At 41.5% G+C, this 17,525-nt stretch overlaps 1 protein-coding gene across 1 annotated transcript in view; it reads right to left on the reverse strand.

Annotated features, from left to right (window-relative positions):
• The window catches only part of LOC141804596 (contactin-associated protein-like 4), a 151,306-nt gene that overhangs the window by 88,317 nt on the left and 45,464 nt on the right, over nucleotides 1-17,525 (reverse strand). Inside the window, exons 3-5 of the mRNA XM_074689112.1 lie at nucleotides 12,917-13,110; nucleotides 3,392-3,539; nucleotides 456-662 (exon numbers count right to left, since the gene is read on the reverse strand). Coding sequence (XP_074545213.1) covers nucleotides 456-662; nucleotides 3,392-3,539; nucleotides 12,917-13,110 — 549 coding nt within the window. The remainder of the gene's footprint in view (nucleotides 1-455; nucleotides 663-3,391; nucleotides 3,540-12,916; nucleotides 13,111-17,525) is intronic.

The raw sequence follows: 17,525 nt of genomic DNA on the forward strand, positions 1-17,525 counted from the left end.
TGCACAATTAAAATCCTCAGTAATCCATCTCTGCTTTTTTCTTGATTTTTCTCCATGATAACCAAGCAAGTCTGTAGACTCATGACACAACTTTTTTTTTTTTAAATTGCAAGCACAATCGCAATTGTAATATTGTCCACCTAATCGCCAATCGCACCTTTTCCCCAAATCATGCAGCACTAATTCTAACCACAAGTATCATCAGGGCTTCCAGCTTGGAAACGTCCTTTTCTATGGGTCCGATGAATACAATGACAACCTAAGAGCAGGTTTTTATGTTTTAAGATAGGGCGTCATCAACAGACCATTTAAGATTGCATGATGGCAGCTTGTGTTTCCTCTCCGTCTACCACTCAGATGACCAAAGTGCAACAAATTGAGCTCAGAATCTTCAGATTCTACAATTTTGCAGAATTCATAAACAGATTAAGGTTCAACAAACTCTCTACTCTTACCTTTTCTGAGCAGCAGCAGCAGCTTTCCTCTGTCCAGCTCCAGACTGAGGCCAAGTCCTCCCTCTCCCTCTGCGTGCAGCAGTGTCCCAGAATTCCTCAGGGTTTTAAACTGCAGAGAGAGGACATCTCTGGACGTCTGCCTTGGCCCGGGAATCAACCTGAACACCAGGCTGCTGCTGACACCGTCCAGACTCACAACATCTGAGGCTGAAAGAAAAAACAGAGACATTTATATCTAAAAAAAAACGAAGAGTTTCATCAAAATCAAACCTGATCTTATTAAACCAGTGACATGCTGTGTCTCTCTAACTCATTCACTTCATGGCTTTACACATCGCACTATAGTATTGTTCAGTTGGCTCTTGCTGTCCTCACAGTTTATTTTCACGCCACACAACACGCTCCACACTTCCTACGCCCAACCAACAGGCTATTATCTGTAAATACCAGTATAACAGAGATGGTACTGACCATCCGTTAACAATTAAAGAGGGTGTATCATACTCTTTATATTGTAAACATGAGAATAAAGTAACAAAGCTGGATTTCCATACTGGCCATGTGCAGATTTTCGAATATCTATATATTTATTTGTGTAGAAATCACTGAATCTGAAGGCAAACGGCTCAAAACGATTGGTTCCAAAAAGAACACAAGATCTTCATGAGACTTGAGGAAATGATGAAGTCATCGCCCAAGGATCACCTAACCTGTTCCTGACAAATAAAAGGGTTGGATTTCAATCACACAGGTCTGCCCGACATCTCCAGACTGGCCTCCAGCGAGCCGGCCAATCAGAAGGAAGGGGGTTTTTGAAGCACAGAGCCTTAAAGGGACAGCAGCTAAAAGCGGAGCAGAGGCTAAAACACAGGTTTTCTAAAACACCAGGGGAATTAAAGGGGCAATATAAAGCTTTGAAGTAGTCAATAAACAAGATGGGTGTGTATCTTCATTTTATGAGTTTTAGGCCATGTCCACACGTAGCCGGGCATTTGGGAGACCGCATATATTTCTTACGTTTACGCCTGTCCTCCACATAAAACCGCAGCTTTACGTCGCAAAAAACAATGTTTTCTGAAAACTCCAGCCAAAGTGAAGGTTTTGGAAAACTCTGGTTTCATGGTTTCATGTGGACGCCGGTAAACAGAGTTTCCGGTTCCGATGAGGGGCTCATTTTGATTGGCTGGCAAGGGTTTTACGTCTGGAAAACACTGCCCATTATGGGTTTGGTGTGCTTTGAGCCGAACTCACTAGCTAATTTACCCTCTGTGTGTGGACGAAAGTATTTTTAAAAACGAACAGGGGAGGGGATACTTGTTTTTTAAAACACCCTGCTACGTGTGGACATGGCCTTAGATTGCAACAAGTTGACTCACCTCCTGCTGTCTATTACACAAGCAGAAGTCACACACAGCCCTTTGTCCTTTAGCCTGACTGTGTTCAGTCACCACACAACCTCAGTTCTACCTGATTGCTGAGGATTTGTGCTGATGTGAAGTGAACAGTGTGTGCCTGTTGTGTTGCGTGTAGCCTGTTAAAAAATGGACAGCAATAACTGAACTGTTTAAAAGAAAGAAAGAGTCGCAGCTGAGTTCAGCATCAATTTCCTTTTCAGCTGTACAAATAAATCCTCTGGCTGAGCGTTTCTTAATGAACTTGGCAAGTCTGTGACTCACAAACGCCAGGACTAGCACACAATCTCACAACCACTTGGCTTGCAGTAATGCTCTCTTATTGGATTGTACAGTATATTTCCTGCTGATTACAGAGCAGCAAGATGAAGCTCCGGGGCGCAGAGACATCCTCTGGGTGTACAGATCTATACAGCATGCAGCGGCTCGATGCACTAATGAAGACCCAGATTATTGTGTTTCATCACCGTACAGATATCTCTTTAAGGATCCACAAAAAAACAAATTAGTGCTGTTTACATCTCACAACATGGGCACAACAATGATGCTGTGCAGCTCATAAAATGTTGAACCAAAGCCTACAGTCTGTCATGTTCCAGAGGAACGTTATGAGGCAGATGCATTCACTGCAGTGCATGCAACATTAGTTTAAAACAAGAGGAAGAAAATTACAGCTGGTAAACATTTCGCACAAATGTTTCCTTAGGTAACCTTTTAAAAACACCAAAGGCTATTCATCAAAATCTGTGTAAGCTTTCTCTATCCATCTCCTCCCACAGGAAGCAGATGCAAACACATATTTTAAAGGACACTGAAAGGCTTCATCATCAGTCATAGTTTCACCTGATCAACTTATAAGATGAGAAATGGTTGAGAGTCTCTGTAGTCTCAGTGAATGTGGGGTTTCACAGAGTTCACTCAAGGATTCTCAAAGATTGGTCTATGGAATCTTGGTCCCAAAATAAAAACACAACAAAGTCATTCAGCATCAGCAGCTGCTAAGCCGTGTCCTTCTTCATCAAAAGTCCAACGAGCATGAAAGTTACAAATGTATGTCACAAAATCAGCAAAGAGGTTTGGTAGAAAAGCCACAATGTAAGCTTTATGACAGTGGGGTGAATGTGTTGTGTGACCTGAGAAATTACACACAAAACAAACTGCTGTGAATATATGTTAGAGCAATGCTTGTTGTTTAAGCTGTGAAAAAGAGACGTGAGACTGTAAGCAGAGTGTGAAAAATGAAAACTATTCCAGGAAAAGGAAGCTTTTGTTGTAAGCATCAGAGGGAAACCACAAAAATGAGAGTGCTGTGGTTTGTAATGAGTGTTTCTTTTACTCTGAAACAAATTAAACCTGTTTCATATTGATCAGTGAGCTCTAATTACTCAGCTGTACTAATTTGCATTTTAAATCCTCCACGCAAACTCAATTTCCCAGGAGAACAGCAAACAAACTCAGCCCTGGTTTTATCTAAATGACCTCATTTGGGTAAACCAGTGCCAGCATTGTGCAGCTTGATGACACCTTGAGGACAGCCGTAAGCCTCCAGCCGCAGTCCGATTCTGCCGCTGGGGTTCCAGTCCAGAGGGATGAGGCGGAGGAAACGAGCGATCACTGGCTGCTGCAGCTTGTACTGAACCACGCTGTCTGCATTACTGTTACCTGGAAAAGACTGAAAACACACACAAATACACACAAAGATGACTTAATAAAACCAAACTTTAATTTAACTTAAAAAAAAAATACAAGTTGCAGCTGTGTGTTGGTATCAAAAAAATGTTAAAATAAAAGATACTTAGAAATTAGAGGTGCACTGATCACAATTTTCTGGCCGATTGCCAATCACCAATCTTTAAAAAGCCTGACCTTCCGATACTGATTTTTATTTTTCAATTTTTGTACCTGACAGCATATACCTTCAGTTTTTCAATCTTACCTGTGAAACGATAAAATATTTATGTTTTAACTTAAACAACCAATAAAGTGTCCTAAGTTTTAGGTCTCAGAACAAAAGCGACAATGGCTAGCTATCAGACCTCCCCAGAGGTATATAAGACCAGTTTCATATGTAAGGATGGGCTGATCACCGATCCCCCAAAATTAAGGAAATTGGCACCGATCAGATTGATTGGTGCGTGTCTATTAGAAATGATAAATAATTGTGAAAAACTTCCAGATTCATGGTAAAAAATGGAAATTTGGAGATCTGAGACACTGTTCTCAGAGGCATTATGCAATTCAGACTCTAAAATCTCAGAATTTTTTTTTTTTTTTCACATAACGATATAACTGTAAAGCTTTTGTGAGGAACTTTTTGTATGTGTTGACTTTGGTGCCCCCTGTGGACAAAGCAGAAGATACTTATTTTACTTTTGTGGATCTTCTACATTTTTAAGATGTGTTTTGAGATTAAAATTCTTCTTCGGCTTTCACTCACTGTGAAATTTCTTCAGTGTGGTGTCAATTGTCTTGTCTGAAACCTACCACCTTATTAAACATTAGATAAAAGACGCTGTTAATCTTTGGTGGTGATAGCCTCTTGCTTTTGGAGTTTATAAAGAGAAATCACTGATAAAAAATGCCTCACAGGAGCTTTAGGCGTTGTACACATGTAGCTTGGCATTTTCAAAAACGAATATCCCCTCCCATTCGTTTTTAAAAGTACTTTGTCCATACACAGTAGGCAAATCTGCCAATAAGTGTTACTTGAGCCAAGCCAAATCCATATTTGGCAACGTTTTCCAGATGTAAAACCCGTGCTAGCCAGTCAGAATGAGCCCTGGTCATTCAGCTGTGATGTTTCAGAACCAAAAACTCTGTTTATCACCGTCTACATGTAGCTATGAAGTCAGAGTTTTCCAAAATCTTCTTTTTGGCCGGAGTTTTCAGAAAACATTGTTTTTAGTGACGTAAAGCTTCATGTGGATGACAGACGTAAACGTATGAAAATATGTGTGGTTTCCCAGCTACGTGTGGACATGCTCATAATTAGAGGTGCACTGATCACAACTTTCTGGCTGATCACTGATCTTTAAAAAGCCTGAGCTGCCGATACCGATTCAGGCAGGTACCAATTTTTGTTTTTATTTTTTTATAACTGACAGCATATACATTCAATGTTCCAATCATATTTTATTGAAAATCATTGAACCAATACCTTTGAAACAATAAAATCTTTATGTTTTAACTTAAACAACCAATAAAGTGTCCCAAGTTGTAGGTCTCAGAGCAAAAAGCAACAATGGTTGGCTGTCAGACCTTCCTGGAGGAATATAACATCAGTTTCATATGTAAGGATGGGCCGATCACCAATCCCTGATCCCTGATCCCCCAAATTTAAGGAAATCGGCACCGATCGATCGGCTGGCCGATCAATTGGTGCATGTCTAGTCATAATCTCTAAGATTTCGAGCCTTGTCTTGATATACTACAGTAACTCACAGCTTGTTACTTCTTTACTGTTAGTTTTTTAAGTTATTTTTGGGGCTTTTCATGCTTTAAATGATGGGAAAGGACAGTGGATACAGTAGGAAAGGGGGTGAAAGTGGGGACTGACATGCAAGAAACAGGCCACAGGCTGGGTTCGAACCCAGGCCCCCTGCTCGAGGGCGAATCTCATAGACCGCTAGTCCATCTGCACCCCATCTCTCTACTGTCAAAGTTGCACTACATTTCTTTACTCATAAACAAAGCATGCTGGGTACTCAGGTCTTCTTCTAATAAACAGATGGAGACACCCCTAACAGCTCCAGAAACCTTGGCTCTGCACTGATTATGTTTATGAACCTGCTTTGAGGCTGAACGCTCATCCTGCAGAGTCTGGACGGCAAACAGAAAGTGATCAGCTCTCTTTTCTGTTACTCTGGCTTGGACACCTGATAAACCACATTCTTCTCCATTTCACTCACCATGTCTCCAATTTGGCAATCTATCCTAATTACATCCCTGCCTGGAAGTTGACACACAGGTTAACTAGCTCCCTCACTGATGAAAAGCTTGGACATATAATTAACATATTAATTCCTCTCTAATCGTCACAAAAGCGTGGAGCTGGCTCTCCTCGTGAAGATGGCACACTTTCAACCATTTCAGTTTTAAAAACTGTTCAATGACAACCTTGTGGATTCGCCTCCTGTGATTTCCATATTTCGGTGAGTTGTTGTCTGTGGCCTGTGGACATGTGGGCATTTTTAACAGCAGTCTCAAAATGAGATTCAGCTCTTGCTCAGTGCAGCTTTTTTCCTCCCTAGTTTCAGATGTCTTTTGATTCCGTCAAAAGAAAAAGTTTTAATTAAGCTCAAGGGAGCGTTATGTTAGGCAGAAATATAATTTTTGTCTTTTTAAAAGTATTACAAATAAAACAGGATACAGGAACAATTGATCGGGCTGCTCTCTGAACTGCTATAACACTCGTTTGCTTTGAATCAGGCAAAGAGGAAACTAATTAGTGTTCATCACGCTGTTTTTGTTAATATCACTGTAATGTTACAACGCACTACTTCATAACCTAGTCAGCTGTAACTGATGTGATGAACAATTAATCTGTAGTGTTCAAATTTTCACTTTAACATGACAACGCCCACTACATCTGGAGAGCTACAAATACCATCAGACTGCTCAGACTGTACCCGCTCAACATTATCACTTCATTATTCCACGTGGAAATAACCAAACAGAACGCTGTGAGCTGTGATAATTTCTGTTTCTGTGAAGTCTAATGATTCAACACTCTTCATCTACCTCAAACAGTTAACCACGAGCACTACAGCACATTAACTCTGCTGCCTTGCCTTGTTATTTGATATTTAATACACAGCTGTGTTATATACTTGGCTCTGATTGGTCAAAACTCTACAACAGTGGTGATTAGCTCTCAGCACCATAGGTAACAATAACACAGCTTATCTATCTGTGCCTGTCATGTCACTTAAGGTCACCTTACAAAACAGAGAGCATTAGGTAGAACACAATAAACTACAAAAAAAACTACAAACAACAGAAGTGAAGATGGCATGGCCAAACAAAATAGACTCATCAAAAAATAGTTAGGAGGAGGAGGAAGATCGGAGAGTCTTGAAGCGTCTAATGGTGTGAAGGAGATCAGAAAGGTATGAAGGAGCAAGGTTATGAAGAGCCTTGAAGGTGAGGAGGATTTTGTAACTACTGCTGTGTTTAAAAGGCTGCCAGTGCAGATGAAGAGCAGGCGTGATGTGATTTGTGAGGGGGTTCTGGTGATGATCTGAACAGCCAAATTCTAGACCAGTTGGAGTTTATGGAGAAGTCTGAGTGGTAGACCTGAGAGGAGGGATTTCAGAAGTCTACACTGGAGGTGACCAGGGCAGTGCTGTTTGGTAGGGCTGGGACGATATGCTTTTTTCCTGTTTCGGACTTTTACAATTTTTGTGGTGCCAATTTGATTTAAATTGCAATTCTTCAATATTTCAGATTTTTGTGATTTTAAGCTTGTATTTCAACACCATGACTAGGGATGGGTACCTTTCACATTTGAAAAGATATGGTACCAATATGTACCTGGTAATCCGTGCCGGTACTCAACGGTACCAATTTTCTGTACTTTTTTGTGTTAATAAGGTAAAAAAAATATCAATCTGTTTAAAAACAGAATATAAAAAAATTTCAATTTAACATTTTTTCTTCAATATATAACCTTGCAGTGCTGTGTTCATGCCCAGCATGGAAAATCACCTACTCTCCCACTCCCTCACAGTCACAAGGATGCATTCAGGTACCTAAACATAGTACCTTTTGGTTTTATGTGAATTGGTACCCAGTACTTTTGACAGAATTCGGTTGGTACCTATAAAAGTACCTGATTCTGTACCCATCCCTAACCATGACAATGTGAAAAAGATGAATGATGATGTCTACAGACTATATTTTAGGAGCCATGTTTTCCCCCCAACAATGCACATTACATGTGAGTCACTTTTTAGGATTTATTCAGAGGATCTAACATCACAATTTTTTTTCCAACCCAGCTTATAAAAACAGACTAAAATGAAGGATCTAAATTTGAAAAAAAATAAAAAATAAAAAAATTAACAAAAAAATTTGATTTAAAATTGTGAAAAAAAAAATCCTGATACCTCAGAACATTGATTTTTACCCCACCTCCATAGTTGGGTGGGAGGAGAGGGCGGAGATGGTTGACTGAATTGGGTGTACCTGTTCTCCTGCTCTTTAACACGAATTTCTAATCAACCAATCACCTGGCAGTAAGTCAAAGCATTTAAGGTGTAGACAAGGTGAAGAGGACCTGCTGAAGTTCAAACTGAGCATCGGAATAGAGAAGAACGATGATTTAAGAGACCTTGACTGTGGCATGGATGTTGGTTTAGACTGGTCTGAGTATTTAAATTAGATCTGTGAGTTTACAGAGAATGGTCCCAAAAACGAAAAATATCTGCAGAGCAGAAATAGAAAAACAACAGTAACCCAATAAACCAGAATCAAGGTCTATGGAAGATCATCAGGAACATAAAAAATGTGGCTACAATTCCCCCGAGCACATCAAAACTGGACATAGAATATTGGGAAATATTGCCTGGTCTGATGACTCTGGATTTCTGCTGCAACATTCAGATGAAACAACATAGAAACAACACGGAAGAAGGATCCATCCTGCTTTGTATCAACTGTTTAGCCTCCTTCTGCTGGTGTGATGGTGTGGGGGATATTTTCTTGTTGTGCTGGCTACTCTGTCTGAAATAACGCCATGCTTAATAGTATTACCCTTCAAGTGTTTGCACCAACCAGATGGGCTTTCAGTTCGGTAATAACTCCAGATGAAGTCAGAAATTTCACTTATGTCTTGAAAAAATGATTCTTGAAGAAAACTCTTTGACAAGCAGAGGTTGAAAAGACATTGTGAGGGGATTAAATGTGAAAGTGAAGGACAGTAGAGGAGAAAAGAATTTAAAAAAAAGGGTGAAAGAAAATGTTAGGGGCAGACACAGGAAGGAACATAAAAAGGAAACGACAGAAGGACAAAATGAAAGGGGAAGAAAATCTCATGGTGGGAGTAAGAGTGTGATAAGCAGAAAATGAGAAGAGGAAATGAAAGGAGAGCAAAAACTTGAGAAGAACAGGAAAATAAAGAAGAGCACCGCTGGTGTCCTCATCCTCAGCCCTCCAGGCAGGAGGAAACAAAGCGATAAAGAGCAGAGACACAATAAAGAAAAGATGGATTGCTATATTTCTAAGCGCCCAAAGGCCACAGAGAGAAAGGAGAGAGAACAGAGAGATGAAAACAGCATATTTCTCCTCTGGTCTTCAGGCCTCAAAGCTTCAATCAGAAGCCCAGTGGTCCACGTTGATCTCATGGCTGTGCCGTCAAATTCCTCCTCAGATGGACTCGGTAAGCTCAGCAGACTGACAGCAGAGATTGAGACACTTTTAAATGTGACTGGGATTGCGTTTGGTTGATGCAGGGTGTCAGATCAACATGTTTTTAAGCTGTGAGAGGGAGACTCTCTGAGACGATCCCCTGAGCTCCGATTAGCTGGATTCCCTCTACATGGGGGAGCTGCCCCGGCTTAATGTCTAATCAAAAGCTCCCAGCTGCACTGCTGTAACAAATGTGCTCTGGATAAATGTTTAAAAAGCGGCACACTCTTCATGTTCGGAGCACACTTTGCTTTCCTTTAAGGCTCTCTGCCAGCACAGAGGCTTGAACACATTCTGGACTGACTCTCTGAGCTGACAGGATTTGTCACTCTGTTTGCTTTCAACACAAACAGGATCAAATCTGTTTAGTATTCCCGCCCCTGTACACAGAATCATGTACCGTCGCAACCATCGGACAAAAACAAGCCCAACACGACACTTGTGGGTCGAGGGAAATGCTGAAGGGGAGTGTTGTGTCTACCAGGGGGTGAGGGGTGAAGCCTCACTGATTTCCTCATTAATCCAGTCCACAGAGAGCCGCTGAGCTTTGTCACTTGATGACTGTATTGTGCCCCGTTGTTACTTACGGTGGTAAAAAGTACTAAGCTAAACTATTTCTGTGGGAGCACCATCAGTAGACGCAAAGCTCAGGTTGAAGTAAAGGGATTGGAGTGGTAATCAAGGAGTACTGAAGGTTGGTTTTCCTGGATGTGATCACTCCTTGCTAAAACAGAGTTGAGCAACAGGTGGCTGCAGGGTAAAAGTTGAAAGAAAGGTCAAAATCTTCAAGGTGGGAGTTTTTGCATGAGGAAGGGTTTTTGTTTTTCCTTTTTGATGGAATCCTACAATTGTTTTCTAAAACTCATGTCTGTGTCTGTAATTTGGAGTAGGTCGGTTGTTGTGCGTGTTTCTCCTAGTGATACTGTGGCTTTGGTTAATGGGCTGGCTTTTTTTTCATTGTCATTGTTTTTCCTTGTGTATATGGTGGTTTTGGGGTGGAGCAGACTAACTTTATTATATAGACAGGAGTACTGAGGGCTTCGCTTGTTGTGCCCCGGGCCCAACTTCTGCTCTTACGGCTAAAATACTCCAGATGCATCTGCAGGGCGTCTACATTCGTAGACGCCCTGCATTCGTTTCATTCAAGTCCGTCCTGTTGCAGTACGCCTGCGTGGCTGGTCTGTCGTGTTGCAGGTAGTATGCTGTTATCCTATTTCTGACAGACGCAGAGCTGTGGCGCATAAATTCAGCACAGGGAAGATCGAGCAGGACAGGAAGTAGTGGCCGGAAACTACCCCAAAACACCCAGCGACTTTCAAAATAAAATAAAAAAAAAACATGTGAAAACCAGTTCGTATTTAGCTTGACTACAAGAACAAATGGATATAATGAGTGGAGCCAGACCAGGAGTCAACACATTTGAAGTTTTACAGCCCAACATTAATGAAGAGAGACTTATCAATGAAGTAGGAAGGGCAGTAACTTCACAGACTTGTTACTCAAACTGTCTGTCAGTCATGCAGCTTGATGGACTGAACATACAGCTGGTGTAAGTTGAGTAACGCAGTCAAGAAGCAGTCAAGACGCAGTCAAGACGCAGTCAAGACGCAGCGCAATGGAGTCGCACTGCAGCTGTATCTGGTGTATTTCAAGCGTCATTCAATAAAAGAAAGGGTTATGTCTCTGCCAAGGGCTGGGTATTGCCAAGCACCTCATGATTCGATTTGATTTTGATTCCGATTCTTTTAATTGTGATTCGATTCAAAATTGATTCAAATGCTTCGATTATCAATTTTCATGCCCAGTGCGAACAATATGTGGTGTGTCACATCACCTTTTGGAGCAATAAAACAACCCAAATGTCAGACTTTAAAGCCAAAGGATCTGTCTTTGTGCTGCTGCTGCTGCTGCTTTGGCTGCCATTTTTTTGTTGTCTGGTCTCGTGGCCCTCGCCCATACAACACAAATAACACACATAGTCCCCCTCACTTGCCAGGGGATTAATCAATTCAGAGGATTTGCTGAAATGATATAGAATTGGGCAAGGAAATATTTCTATGCATCGATTCATCAATATTTTTACCCAACCCTATCAACCCTAAGCCTGTCAGGTCTTTTGGGTCGAACAAGGGTTTCTTTTAGTTCACTGACACCCAATGGCAAAAGGTCAGTAAAACAGGTCGAGGCTGTCAATCAACTTATCACTCATCTGATCACAAACTGTAAACAAGATGGAAGAAGAAGAACCAGAAAGGTGGTGTGGACAAACTGCGGGGGATGAAAAATGAAAAGCCCTTCAGGTTGGTTCTTTAAAATATGCAAAGCTTACTGACATATTTAGCGCAGCAGCTTCTAGACCTTTCTCCTCAGCACAGCCTGGTGTCAGGTGATGATGGGGGGAGATGGGTCGAGGCCGGCGGTGGATACTGCAAACACCAGCAGTGAGCAAGAGGCAGTAAGAAACGATGGATGAGCTGTCTGCCTGACTAAAATATCAACAACATGTTTTCATCATGTTGATAACTTTATTCGGTTAACTTGTTAACTTTTAAAACGGCATGTGCATGTGTGTTGTTTCACGGCTATTACTGTTATCATGATTAGTGATACCTTCATGGTTCACAATAAACAGGATGTGCCAAGACCGAAAATACCAGAGTCTTTCTGTGTGATCCTAGAAATCTCCCTACACACTGATTATATGTCACCTCAGGATCCAGTAAAGGTTCCTCTTTGTTCAGCCATCTCTGATCACCAGGGAGTCAGCCAGGATTGAGAGAGTTAACTAGCCCTTTTGTCCAAAGCACTTACTACTCCACTTCATAGTGGTTTGGGAGAATAGTATCATCATCTTTAAAAGCACCACAAGAATGGTGTACTGTGGCGTTCAACTGACTGGGGGGCCAAATGGACCGAAAAATGCCAGGGCTGATTTTTTGTCCCAGTCCAGCCTTGGCTTTTGGCTCTGCCACAGTATCAGTCACCTGTCTGGAGTCAGTAGTTTCTCACACCTGCATGTCTTTGGAGCGTGGGAGGAAGCTGGATCACCACAAGGACACTCACAACCTTCAGGTCCAGCTCAACCTGCACTTTGTCTAATAACTGTCTGATTAAGAATAATCAAAAGTAGAACTGATCCAGCAGTGAGGTTTCTGCTGAGCACTTATTTATGATGTCCCAAATCGAGCTCTTCAACTCTTCAGTGCTTTTGTTGGCACAGCAGCAGTGATGGATAACGTGCTGATGTTTACCTCCTCAAAAAGAAAATAACAGAGAGAGAGATGATGCAGAGTAGCCAATGAAAATCAAACAAGCAGTGCCACTCGACTGCCTCTCTGTTCGTGATCAGCAGCTTCGCAGACCTGCAGAGTCAGCACAGCCTCGGAATCGACTCATAAATTATTGATGAAAAAATGAACTCATGACGTCCGAGTTTATCTGAACAGTAAAGGATGGAGCAGCTTCACAATACATCACTTCATATGAATAACACAAAACGACACGATGGTGTTTACTGATCCCTGAGGAGTAAGAAACAAGCCATGAAATGATGCTGCTTATTGGGTTGGAAGGAAACAAAAGTTATGTATGTGATGAGCTTTTACTCCTGCTGCTGGAACAGAAATGTTTCTGTGCTCTCACCCCTATACTGTCCTCCTGTCTGTACTGCTTCCAGTTGTGACCCGTGTCGCTGAACATCAGCAGGTATGACGACAGCCAATCAGAGCTGCCGTAGCGGCCCTGAGTGGCCACAGCGGTGATCTTAGTCCGCTCACCCAGGTCGACCTCCAGCCACTGATATCTGTCTGAGGTGAGGGGGGACCAGCCTCCAGCTCCTGTGGGGACAGAAACCAGAACAAATGATGATGTTAGAATAACTCTTAGTGTTTCCAGAGTGTATGAGTTGATGAAGAAAATGTGAATCAGATGCTTGATAGTCACTAAATCTCTTCAAAAACGGACAACTGGAGATATTTTTGGATGTAGATATGTCAGATAGATTTCTCAACAGGCCTTGGAAATCATTCCCCATGGAAAATATAATCTATAATTCGCAGAAGTTCCTGTCACGGTTTACAGTAACTCTTTCATGTGTGTATTGATTATCATCGATAAAGAGTGTGTGTGAAATGTGATCGATATAAAGGAGCTGAATAATTAAACACACATGCTAAAGAAGAAAAAAAAACTAGCAGTGTGTGTATGTATGTTTGCATGTGTGTAAGTGCTGGAAAATATTTAGTCCAGCCAAACTGACGACTAAGCGCTCAAACACCAGATGGACAGGGTTCTGTAAGAGGAAGCTGCTGACCGCTGACCTGCTGAGCACACACACAGACACACGCATACAGACACATTCACCTACACCCACACACACACAATCACCTACGCCCACACAGAGCGACTACTGGCTCTGAAAACAACAAACAAATTCAAAGCCAGATTAAACTCTGACTTTCAAACAGCAGTAATCCAATATTTGTCCCCTTGATCTGCTGCAAATACGCAACATGTTGACAATATCTGGAAACAAACACATTCTGGGTGAAAACAAAAACTCAGAAGTCTCTTCCTCAAATATATTACGTCAACATTTCAGCATCAAATACGAAGCATAGTTTGAGATGTTCATCCCACAAAAAGAGAAAGATCAACAGAGTATGTTTCACCTTCTAACAGCATGGCAGGCTGCAGTGTTACCTCTGTAGCCTACTGAAAACTCCCAACACCACATGTGCCAAAGGCTTTTTTTAAGCTGCTACTGACCTGGTTTATCCATGTCTACACTTGTAGTCCGCCAGCAAATTGAGAAACAAAATCCACAAGCAAGTTCATTACGTTAAAATACAAACAGCCTCAAACACAAGAAAGTCAAAATAAGTCACAGTCTGTGGGTCATCCTCATGGAAACTTTGAGCACAAGAAATTAATTTCCTGCAGTTGTAAAGTACAATTTTGGTGGATTGATTTGCAGCCAGTTTTCCAAGGTACAGTCCAATTAAATAAAAACAAAGTATTTCAAATTTTTTTGCCAAAATTAAAGTGCCAGAGAAGCACTCTTTAACCCTTTCAGCCCCCAACTGGGTGTCATTGATTCTGATTTTAAAACTTCCACTAAAATTATTTGTCTCATTATTTAAAAGTTGGGTCGGCAGGATTTTTTGTTACTTGTTTGTAAATACGAATTCAAGCTCTTCCTTCTTGGCTCAGTGCCAGCAGCAGCGCACACCTGAAGCCTCAGAGCGTGATGATGTGATCACTTATATTAGCATAGCAATCACCTGCAGCATCACGTTTCTATGTGGAAGAGACTGGAGAGCCATGCATCTGACTTGGCATGTTAGCACATGCTAATTATGGCATTTGACACACACCTGCTCAGCAGAAAGCTAACTCACATTGCTTTTCATCCTCTGCTGCTTTACAAGTACCAAAAAGCAATTGAAAAGTCGAGCCAAGCGTCACCCTTGTTTAGGAAAAAGCTTTGTCTGTCTGCCGTTTCGTTTCCCTTTGGTGTGTTTTTCTTGCGCCATGCTACATCCACTATCCTAGCTGCTCGGGTTAGCTAGCTTCTTCCACTCGCTAATCAACATGCACAGTCCCTGGGGCACTGAGCACGCTGTGATTGGCTGATGTAACCATGCATACTCTCTGCCCAAAAACATCCAGATACAACCAAAACATCAACATGCAGGCAGAGGAGAGGGTTTGAGGCAGACACAGACACAGACACTGACACACATGTACAATGGCCTATAGGAAACGACTGAACATGATTAATCCGGTAAAAGTTGACATCTTGCATCATGGAAAAATCCTGGAGAAAAAAGAATTTTAAATTCTTAAAACTCAATATGTTTTAAAAAGTTTTTTACCAATTTTCACTGGCATTGCACAATAAACCAAAGCACATCTTTGTGGACATAAAACTACACAAACCAAAGTTTAATACTTTAACTTTTTTTTAAACAAACTTTACCTTATATTTCCTGTGTAAATGAAACACTCCAAGGAATGAGACAAACAACGTGGTCTCATCTCTTCACAGAACAAACTGTTCTCCTGCATTCTGCCCTGAAATTGCTGCTGTGCGATAACTTTTGGGTCACGTAAATGTTGACCTAACAGTACTTTATACGGTTATGTAACATTATAAATGCCCATCCTGAGAGCCGTTTATTTTCTAAAGGGTAAAAGTTTGAACTGCTGCAGCTCTCGCCCCCGTTAAAAAATGTCTCTGAACAATGTGTGTTGGCAGGTCGAGGAGAAAAGCTCCGCAGCGAAAATGAATCAGTGTCGGTCTGCTGGCTACTGGAGCCTGATCTTTTTAGAGCTAAAGGCCAAAGCTAATAAGCACTTGACTAACAGACGTGTCCAGTGACAGAAGAACAAAAAAGAGCAGACACTCCGACCTTTCCTCATGAGGATTACACTGCAGAGAGAAAGAGGAAGAGATCAGACAGATTGGCTGTGTCCACCCTGACAGTGTAACTGAAACTAATATAATTGAGGTGAACTGATGGGTGATGGTGTGAACACTTTCTGTCATGGCTGTCACTTCAAATCAAAGACAGCTCCAGGGTTTTCTCTCCCAGGGTCTCTGAAGGCACCAGCCATGGTAAAGAGACAGTCTCTGAGAGAAGTGAAGAAGAATAATGAAGGTCAGGAGGTTGACGTCACTGCTCTGGTGGTCGAACTGAGGCTGAGTCCAACAGATCAGAAGTAACCCAGATCAACAGGCCATTTTGAAGCACTGGAAGATACTCTGCTCTGTTGTTGTACAACAACTCAAGCTGTTTCACAAATTAGGAGCCTGAGCCCATACGGCATCTTTGTGGTCTGGCAGTGCCCACGCCACAATCTAAATTTCAAAGTGCCTCTCACAAATACTGTTGCTTGGTTATGGAAGTTGTCATGCAGCACTTCTTCTTGGCTTATTAATCACTGTTTGGTCTGTTAGAAAATATCAAAACAACTTGCTGACATTGTGTTGAAGCGTTGGCAGGATTTCTCAAGATGCTTTCACAAAGCAACAGCAGCCAACCCACTTTCTCCTCTAGGGGTTCAATGATTGATATTTTTTAAGCCAATACCAATAATTAGTGGTTAATCAGTCCAATAACCCATATCTTAAGCTGTTTCCAATGGGAACTACATTATTTACCGTCAAGTCTGGGGAAAGGGTCTGACAGTGAGCATTAAAAGAAAACAGGAAGATGGCAGGGATGGGCAATGATATTCGATAATTCAATAATATCGGAATAGTCATAAACATTTAAAGTGGGATAGTTCAGAGCTGTTACGAGTCAATTTCACATAAAAGCAGGTTGAGCGGAACAGGAAGTTATGCACGGGAACCACCTTAAACGCATTGTGACTTTCAAAATAAAACAAACTGTTTCCAAATCAGATCTTACTTAACTTGACTACAGCAACAAAGTGTCATAATGAACAGAGGCAGACCAGGAGTTAACAGGTAGGAGGATTTACAGCCAAAACAAGAACAAAAAGATGCTAAAAAGGGATTGTGAAGTGTAGGAACTCCTTTGAAAAAATGAACATGTACATCCCTAGTTGATGGGGCAGATATCAACCAAGCACTGTATGTGAGTGTGAGGACATCAAGTCAGGTGCCATAATTAAAAACACCTGCAAAACAAATTAGTGTATCCCAAAAGTATCTCTTAATAGCTTAAATTTACCTCCATGGTATCTTCATAGATGAATAAATTGGAATTTATTGATGGGGTACCCAAACATTGCCTTGCACAGACCCTGATCCTGGTTAAGTTTTTACCTTTTCTAGCCACAGAATTCCCGATGAGTTATGTAGAGCGTGACTGAATAGCACCAATCAGAGAGTTAAACGAGCCTTAATGAGACTACAGGTGATACAAAAGAGAGAAATGTGTTTTCAGCCATATCTCCATAAAGAACAGGTGGACAGATAACCTCAACAATGACTCTTACACCATCAGTAAATCACTGCTTTTCCATTAGTTAATACAGACAGAGAGAAAGGCAGGCAGGGAGAGGAATTAAGAAGAATACAAGACATAGGACAGAGAGACAGGCGCCTCTAAAGGCATGTTACCGACAGCCTGGTCCAGAACAAGCTGGTCATTTGCATGAGAATACAAAGTCTGGAGGGCAATTTAAGCAGCCTGATAACATGTCCATCTAACAGGGTCCAACAGGATACTAATGGGCTCAGTGCAGCACCGGCTGCAGCAGAAGGCTGCAGAACTCT

Source organism: Halichoeres trimaculatus, unplaced genomic scaffold, assembly GCF_033239565.1.
Source record: "Halichoeres trimaculatus isolate MK-OKI-2021-1 unplaced genomic scaffold, fHalTri1.1 fHalTri1_scaffold_15, whole genome shotgun sequence".
Classification (NCBI taxonomy): Eukaryota; Metazoa; Chordata; class Actinopteri; order Labriformes; family Labridae; genus Halichoeres; species Halichoeres trimaculatus.